The sequence below is a fragment of the Rhinoraja longicauda genome, chromosome 39, assembly GCF_053455715.1.
Source record: "Rhinoraja longicauda isolate Sanriku21f chromosome 39, sRhiLon1.1, whole genome shotgun sequence".
NCBI lineage: Eukaryota > Metazoa > Chordata > Chondrichthyes > Rajiformes > Arhynchobatidae > Rhinoraja > Rhinoraja longicauda.
The window spans coordinates 2,373,794-2,383,438 of record NC_135991.1 but is presented as its reverse complement, the minus strand read 5'-3'; the positions used below and the strand labels follow the sequence as shown (position 1 = coordinate 2,383,438).

General features: G+C 47.4%; 1 protein-coding gene across 1 annotated transcript in view; it reads right to left on the bottom strand.

The window, feature by feature from the left end:
- Nucleotides 1-5,470, bottom strand: part of LOC144611094 (sialic acid-binding Ig-like lectin 13) — a 25,852-nt gene extending 20,382 nt beyond the window's left edge. Inside the window, exon 1 of the mRNA XM_078430169.1 lies at nucleotides 5,449-5,470. Coding sequence (XP_078286295.1) covers nucleotides 5,449-5,470 — 22 coding nt within the window. The remainder of the gene's footprint in view (nucleotides 1-5,448) is intronic.
- Between the last annotated feature and the right edge of the window lie 4,175 nt (nucleotides 5,471-9,645).

The following is a 9,645-nucleotide window of genomic DNA, read 5'->3' as shown; positions in this document are numbered from 1 at the left end:
CTGTCCCACTGAGTTACACCAGCATTTTGTGTCTATCTATGGGTTAAACCTGCATCTGCAGTTCCTTCGTACACATGATTACAATTGTTCCATTTACAGTGTACAGATACATGATAAGGGACGTCTAGTGCAAGGTAAAGCCAGCAAAGTCTGATCAAGGACAGTCCGAGGGTCATCAAAGTGGTAGTTAGTAGCTCAGCACTGCTCTCTGGTTTGGTAGGATGGTTCAGTTGGAAGGAGATGAGGAGGAATATCTTTAGTCAGAGGGTGATGAATCTGTGGAGGCAAAGTCAGTGGATATTTTTAAGGCAGAGAACGATGGATTCTTGATTAGTGCGGGTGTCAGAGGTTATGGGAAGTAGGCAGGAGAATGGAGTTAGGATGGAGAGATAGATCAGCCATGATTGAATGGAGGTGCAGACTTGATGGTCCGAATGGCCTAATTCTGCTCCTATCACTTATGACCTTATATGGTACGACTTGCCAGGGTTTCATGCAAACATTGAATCCTGGTGCACATGGTAATTGTACAACTATACCAATAGATGAGCCAAAAAAAGGGTTGGCATGGATGTGGTGGGTCGAAGGGCCTGTTGCTATGTGGATGGATCTGTTCCCCAACCAAGCTGCGATGCATCCTGATAAAATGCATTGCTGGTTAGAGAGGAGATTAAAGCAGTGGAAAGGAAGGACATTAGCTTGGAGGAAGTGGAATCGATATGGGTAGAGCTACGAAACCCTAAGGGGCAGAAAACGCTAGTGGGAGTTGTGTACAGGCCACCTAACAGCAGTAGTGAGGTTGGGGATGGCACCAAGCTGGAAATTAGAAATGCGTGCACTAAAGGTGCAGCAGTTATAATGGGTGACTTCAATCTACATATAGATTGGGTGAACCAAACTGGCAGGGGTGCTGAGGAAGAGGATTTCTTGGAATGTTTGAGAGATGGTTTTCTAAACCAACATGTCGAGGAACCAACGAGAGAACAGGCCATTCTAGACTGGGTATTGAGTAATGAGGAAGGGTTAGTTAGCAGTCTTGTTGTGCGAGGCCCCTTGGGCAAGAGTGATCATAATATGGTGGAGTTCTTCATGAGGATGGAGAGTGACAAAGTCGATACAGAAACAAGTGTTCTGAACTTAAAGAAAGGTAACTTTGAGGGTATGAGGCGTGAATTGTCCAAGATAGACTGGCGATTGATGCTGAAAGGGTTGATGGTGGACATGCAATGGAAGGCATTTAAAGGTCGCATGGATGAACTACAACAAGTGTTCATCCCAGTTTGGCAAAAGAACAAACCAGGAAAGGTAGTGCATCCGTGGCTAACAAGGGAAATCAAGGATAGTATTAAAACAAAAGATGAAGCATACCAGAGGACTGGGAGAAATTCAGAGTCCAGCAGAGGAGGACAAAGGGCTTAATTAGGAAAGGGAAAATAGATTATGAGGGAAAACTGGCAAGGAACATAAAAACTGACTGCAAAAGCTTTTATAGATATGTGAAGAGAAAAAGATTAGTTAAGACAAATGTAGGTCCCTTGCAGTCGGAAACAGGTGAATTGGTCATAGGGAACAAGGAGATGGCAGACCAATTGAACAAATACTTTGGTTCTGTCTTCACTAAGGAAGACATAAACCGTCTGCTGGAAATAGCGGGGGACCGGGGGTCTAATGAGATGGAGGAACTGAGGGAAATCCAGGTTAGTCGGGAAGTGGTGTTAGGTAAATTAAATGGATTAAAGGCAGATAAATCCCCAGGGCGAGATAGGCTGCATCCCAGAGTGCTTAAGGAAGTAGCCTCAGAAATAGTGGATGCATTAATTATAATTTTTCAAAACTCTTTAGATTCTGGAGTAGTTCCAGAGGACTGGAGGGTAGCTAATGTAACCCCACTTTTTAAAAAGGGAGGGACAGAGAAAACGGGGAATTATAGACCAGTTAGCCTAACATCGGTAGTGGGGAAAATGCTAGAGTCAGTTATTAAAGATGTGATAGCGTCACATTTGGAAAGTGGTGAAATCATCGGACAAAGTCAGCATGGATTTACCAAAGGCAAATCATGTCTGACGAATCTTATAGAATTTTTCGAGGATGTAACTAGTAGAGTGGATAACGGAGAACCAGTCGATGTGTTATATCTGGACTTTCAGAAGGCATTCGACAAGGTCCCACATAGGAGATTGGTGTACAAACTTAAGGCACACGGTATTGAGGGTTCAGTGTTGAGGTGGATAGAAAATTGGTTGGCGGACAGGAAGCAAAGAGTAGGAATAAACGGGTCCTTTTCGGAATGGCAGGCAGTGACTAGTGGGGTACCGCAAGGCTCAGTGCTGGGACCCCAGTTATTTACAGTGTATATTAATGATTTGGACGAGGGAATTGAATGCAACATCTCTAAGTTTGCGGATGACACGAAGCTGGGTGGCAGTGTTAGCTGCGAGGAGGATGCTAGGAGGCTGCAGAGTGACTTGGATAGATTAGGCGAGTGGGCAAATGCATGGCAGATGCAATATAATGTGGATAAATGTGAGGTTATCCACTTTGGCGGCAAGAACAGGAAAGTAGACTATTACCTGAATAGTGACCGATTGGGAGAAGGGGAGATGCAACGAGACCTGGGTGTCATGGTGCACCAGTCATTAAAAGCAAGCATGCAGGTGCAGCAGGCAGTGAAGAAAGCGAATGGTATGTTGGCATTCATAGCAAGAGGATTTGAGTTTAGGAGCAGGGAGGTTCTGCTGCAGTTGTACAGGGCCTTGGTGAGACCGCACCTGTAGTATTGTGTGCAGTTTTGGTCTCCTAACCTGAGGAAAGACATTCTTGCCTTAGAGGGAGTACAGAGATGGTTCACCAGATTGATCCCTGGGATGGCGGGACTTACATATGAGGAAAGACTGGATAGACTGGGCTTGTACTCGCTGGAATTTAGAAGACTGATGGGGGATCTTATAGAAACATATAAAATTCTTAAGGGGTTGGAGAGGCTAGATGCGGGAAGATTGTTCCCGATGTTGGGGGAGTCCAGAACTAGAGGACACAGCTTAAGTATAAGGGGGAAGTCTTTTAGGACCGAGATGAGAAAACATTTCTTCACACAGAGAGTGGTGAGTCTGTGGAATTCTCTGCCACAGAAGGTAGTTGAGGCCAGTTCATTGGCTATATTTAAGAGGGAGTTAGATGTGGCCCTTATGGCTAAAGGGATCAGGGGGTATGGAGAGAAGGCAGGTACAGGTTACTGAACTGGATGATCAGCCATGATCATATTGAATGGCGGTGCAGGCTCGAAGGGCCGAATGGCCTACTCCTGCACCTATTTTCTATGTTTCTATGTAATAGTAGCCGATTTGTGAAGAATCCTTTCATGATGTTTGTCGGTCACCATGAATATCTTGGGTGTAAGATGCCTCTATTTAATTCAAAATGGCCGCCATGTGGCACTGTATGGATATTTCTAAACATCAAGAGCAAAATCGTGACATGGAATATAATTTTGCATTTAGTAATAACAAGCATGATGTAATGCAGGGAGTATGTTTAACGGTAGCAGTGCTGTGATGCATGGAGTCAACTCCAAGCAAAGTATTTTCAAAGATAAAACAGACTATTATGTGAACAAATTAAGCATTTGTAACAAGGCAGATGAATTAAGGCCGTAGACATGGAAAATAGTCGCAGGAGTAGGCCAACTCGGCACCTCGAGCCAGCACCACCATTCAATGGGATCATGGCTGATCATCCTCAATCAGTACCCCGTTCCTGCCTTCTCCCCAGAGTGTTGAGTCTGTGGAATGCTCTGCCACAGAAGGTAGTTGAGGCCAGTTCATTGGCTATATTTAAGAGGGAGTTAGATGTGGCCCTTTTTGCAAAAGGGATCAGGGGGCATGGAGAGAAGGCAGGTACAGGCTACTGAGCTGGATGATCAGCCATGATCATATTGAATGGCGGTGCAGGCTCGAAGGGCCAAATGGCCTACCCCTGCACCTATTTTCTATGTTTCTATGTTTCTCTGTTTCTAACGGGCCCTTTGGGCAGTGGAGCGGGGAGACTGCTTTGTGTGATGGACTGGGCGATATCCACGTTAGGGGCACAGTGGTGCAGCGGTAGAGTTGCTGCCTCACAGCGCCAGAGCCCCGGGTTCAATCCTGATTGTGGGTGCTTGTCTGTACAGAGTTTGCCTGTTTACATATTGTTTTGTGCTGCTGCAAGTAAGAATTTCATTGTACTATCTGGGACATGTGACAATAAAATATTCTTCAATCTGGACCCTTGACCTGTTTGGGTTTCCTCTGGTTTCCTCCCACATTCCAAAGACATTCATGTTTGTAGGCTAATCGGCTTGCCAAAATTGTAAATTGTCCCTTGTGTGTGTCAGATAGTGCTAGTATGCGGGGATCGCTGGTCTGCACGGACTCGGTGGGCCGAAGGGCCTGGTTCCATGCTGCATCTCTAAACTAAACACAGAACTAGTGTGTGGACGGGTGATCGATGCTTGGCACGGACTCGGTGGGCCGAGGGGCCTGTCTCCATGCTGTGTCTCTAAACTAAACACAGAACTAGTGCGTGGACGGGTGATCGTTGGTCTGCGCGGACTCGGTGGGCCGAGGGGGGCTGTTTCCGCGCTGTATCTCTGAACTAAACTCAGCTGTCAGCATTTTCTTCTGGCCTTGGGCAGAGCTGCTGCCAGACCAAGGTGTGATTCAACCCAACAGTGTTCTTTCACAGTTCATGTGGAGAAGTTGCTGTGAGTCACTGGAGAAATGCCCAACTTCCTTCATCTTTTGGGCAAGATGAGACATCAGTGTGCTTTATTGACCACAGCTTCAATGTGGATGCTGCAGGGTATGCTGTTGGTGATATTTACAGTCATAAGTGACAGGAGCAGAATTAGTCCATTCGGCCCATCAAGTCCACTCTGACATTCAATCATGGTTGATCTTCTCTCCCTCCTAACCCCATTCTCCATCCTTCTCCCCATAACCCCTGACACGTATACTAATCAAGAATCAATCTATCTCTGCCTTAAAATTATCCATGGACTTGGCCTCCACAGCCTTCTGTGACAAAGAATTCCACAGATTCATCACCCTCTGGCTAAAGAAATTCCTCCTCATCTCCTTTGTCAAGGAACGTCTAATTCTGAGCTGTGCCCTCTGATCCTAGACTCTTCCACTCTATCCAAGCCTTTCACTATTCGGTACGTGTCAATGAGGTTCCCCCTTATTCTTCTTGACTCCAGTGAGTACAGGCTCACATATGTTACAGGCTCCAGTGAGTACAGGCTTACAGTACACATGCTCATCATATGTTAAAGCAATCATTCTCATAAACATTTAGACCCTCTCCAGTACATCGCTCCTCATATCTAAGGCCCAAAACTGCTCCCAAAACTCAATATGCAATCTGACCAGCATGTTATAAAGCCTCAGCATTTAATCATTTTATGGTCACTACCTCCGAACGGTTCTTTTACCATAATCACCCTCCAGTTTAAATTCCATTTGGAATATTTTGGAGGACCATGAACCAAGAACCAAGATCCAACCTGATCAAATCCGGTTTGTTACACAATAGTTTTAGTTCTGAGTTTTAGTTTTAGAGACACAGAGTGGAAACAGGCCCTTCGGCCCACTGAGTCCGCGCCGGCCATCGATCGCCCATTCACACACTAGTTCTATGTTGCGTTTAGAGATACAACGCAGAAACCGGCCCTTCGGCCCACCAAGTCCGCTCTGACCAGCGATCCCCGCACACAAACACCATCCTGCACGGTAGCGCAGCGGTAGAGTTGCTGCTTTACAGCGAATGCAGCGCCGGAGACTCAGGTTCGATCCTGACTACGTGTGCTGCACTGTAAGGAGTTTGTACGTTCTCCCCGTGACCTGCGTGGGTTTTCTCCGAGATCTTCGGTTTCCTCCCACACTCCAAAGACGTACAGGTATGTAGGTTAATTGGCTGGGTAAAATGTAAAAAAATTGACCCTAGTGGGTGTAGGATAGTGTTACTGTACGGGGATCGCTGGGCGGCACGGACTTGGTGGGCCGAAAAGGCCTGTTTCCGGCTGTATATATATGATATGATGATCCTACTAGGGTTGCCATTTTTCCCACTCCCAAATAAGGGACAAAAGGTGACGTCACCTCTGCCCAAGGTGACCTCACGCAGCCTGCTCCCGCTCCACCAATGGTGGCTGCCCGGGCCGGGAGGCGGGTTGCTATGCAACCTCTGTCAGGTGGCGCCCGGTCTCCGGGCCTACAGCGTCCGGGCCTACAGTGCTGTCCGGCCAAATACGGGACAAGGGTGGTCCCGTATGGGACAAACCAATTTAGCCCAAATACGGGATGTCCTGGCTAATACGGGACTGTTGGCAACCCTATATCCTACACACACTCGGTATAGTTTTCAATTTTACCGAAGCCAATTAACCTTCAAACCTGTAACGTCTTTGGATTGTGGGAGGAAACCGGAGCATAGGGAGAACATATAAACTCTGTACAGACAGCACCCATAGTCAGGATCAAACCCGGGTGTCTGGCGCTGTTAGGCAGCAGCTATACCACTGCGCCACTGTGCCGCGCAGATATCAATGCCAAACCAAATTGCTTGGTATGCTCCATTACAAGCTGCACTGAGAAGCCATCTCAAAGACACTCCACATATGCCTTCTCTTGGTATCCAGCACCAACTTGGATTTCCCAGTCTACCTGCATATTGATACCCCCGTGACCTTTATCCTGCTGCAACTTTACACCAACTGCCTTGCAAACCACAACGTCTCAAATTTCCATATCACCTGAAAATTTGCAAATTATACTTTCTCCCACTGGAGACACAAAAGACGACAGATGCTGGAATCTACAGCGACACTCCATGTCATGATGGAACTCAGCGGCTCAGGCAGCTTTTCCCAAGTTCATGAGATACAGGAGCAGATTTAGGCAATTTGGCCCATCGAGTCCACTCTGCCATTCAATCATGGCTGATCTATCTTTTCCTCTCGACCCCATTCTCCTGCCTTCTCCCCATAAACCCTAACACCTGTACTAATCAAGAATCTGTCGATCTCCGCCTTCAAAATACCTATTGATGGCCTCCACAGCCGTCTGTGGCAATGAATTCCACAGATCCACCACCCTCTGGCTAAAGACATTCCTCCTCATCTCAATAGACAATAGACAATAGGTGCAGGAGTAGGCCATTCAGCCTTTCGAGCCAGCACCACCATTCAATGTGATCAATGCTGATCATCCACAATCCTGCCTTCTCCCCACACCCCCTGACTCTGCTTTCATTAAGAGCTCTTGAAAACATCCAGAGAATTGGCCTCCACTGCCTTCTGAGGCAGAGAATTCCACAGATTTACAACTCTCTGAGTGAAAAGGTTGTTCCTGATTTCTGTTCTAAATGGCCTACCACTTATTCTTAAGCTGTGGCCCCTTGGTTCTGGTCTCCCCCAACATTGGGAACATGTTTCCAGCCTTTAGCGTGTCCAATCCCTTAATAATCTTATATGTTTCAATACGATCCCCTCTCATCCTTCTAAATTCCAGTGTATACAGGCCTAGTCGTTCCAGTCTTTCAACATACGACAGTCCCGCCATTCCGGGAATTAACCTCGTAAACCTACGCTGCACGCCCTCACTAGCAAGAATATCCTTCCTCAAATTTGGAGACCCAAACTGCACACAGTACTCCAGGTGCGGTCTCACCAGGGCCCTGTACAACTGCAGGACCTCTTTGCTCCTATACTCAACGCCTCTTGTCATAAAGGCCAACATGCCATTAGTTCACTTCACTGTCTGCAGTCATGCTTACTTTCAGTGACTGATGAACAAGGACACCCAGATCTCTTTGTACTTCCCCTTTTCCTAACTTGACACTGTTCGGATAATAATCTGCCTTCCTGTTCTTACCACCAAAGTGGATAACCTCACATTTATCCACATTAAACTGCATCTGCCATGCATCTGCCCACTCCTTCCTAAAGGTACATCCTTTTATTCGCAGGCAGTTCCCTCTGGTCTGAGACTCTCCCACTAAAATTATCCACTGACTTGGCCTCCACAACCTTCCGTGGCAAAGAATTACACAGATTCACCACCCTCTGACTGAAGAAATTCCTGCATCTCCTTCCTGAAAGTAACGGCCTTTAATTCTGAGGCTCTGACCTCTCCCACTCGTGGAAACATCCTCTCCACATCCATTCTATCCAGGACTTTCACTATTCTATATGTTTCAATGAGGTTCCCTCTCATCCTTCTCAACTCCAGCGAGTGGAGGCCCAGTGCCGTGAAACGCTCATCGTACGTGAACCCACTTGTTCCTTGGGATCGTTCTCGTGAACCTTCTCTGGACCCTGTCCAACGCCAACACGTCCTCCCTCAGATATGGGGCCTAAAACTCTTCACAATGTTTTCTGGTGAGAGGGGGAGGAATTTCTGCAACTTCATAGGGTCATATAGCAGGGAAACAGGCCTTTCGGCCCATCTCGTCCATGCTGTCCAAGATACCCCATCCAAACTCGTCCCATTTTCCTGCATTTGGCCCGTATCACACTAAACTTTTCCTCTCCACGTACCTGCGCAAGTGTCTTTTAAAGGGCGGCACGGTGGCGCAGCGGTAAAGTTGCTGCTTCACAGCGCCAGAGACCCGGTTCGATCCTGACTACAGGAGTTGTTTGTACAGAGTTTGTACGTTCTCCCCGTGAAGGTCCTGTTTCCACGCTGCATCACCAAACTATACATAGAACTGGTGTGTGAACAGGAGATCGATGGTCAGCGTGGACTCGGTGGGCCGAAGGGCTTGTTTCCGCGCTGTATCTCTATACTAAACGTAGAACTAGTGGGTGAATGGGTGGTCGCTGGTCGCCATGGACTCGATGGGCCGAAGGGCCTGTTTTCACGCAGTATCTCTTAACTGAATTAAACTAAACTAAATGTTGCTATTGTACGTGGTGGCGCAACAATTTTAGGCCCAACTTACTCACCATTGGCCATCTTGCGTAAGTATTAGATCAACGGGCCCCAACTGCACACGCGCGGATCCGGCGGCCATCTTGTGTAAGTATTAGATCAACGGGCCCCAACTGCACACGCGCGGATCCAGCGGCCATCTTGCGTAAGTATTAGATCAACGGGCCCCAACTGCACACGCGCGGATCCGGCGGCCATCTTGTGTAAGTATTAGATCAACGGGCCCCAACTGCACACGCGCGGATCAGGCGGCCATCTTGTGTAAGTATTAGATCAACGGGCCCCAACTGCACACGCGCGGATCCGGCGGCCATCTTGTGTAAGTATTAGATCAACGGGCCCCAACTGCGCAGGCGCGGATCCGGCGGCCATCTTGTGTAAGTATTAGACCAACGGGCCCCAACTGCACACGTGCGGATCCGTTGGGTTTCCATTGTGACGTCAAACATGCAGGTAGCCAATCAGGATGTGCTGGACCCCACATGGGGGGAGGTGGTAGAGCCAATCATATTTATTAAAGTTTCAAAAGTGATATGTTAAAGTTTAAAAAGTGAATAACTTTTAAAATATAACAACCATTTGAACCATAGGCCAAAGGTGAGTAAGTTGGGCCTAAAATTGTTGCGCCACCATGTACCGTTTTAGCTGCATTTTGGCTACGTATGGACAAACAAACAAG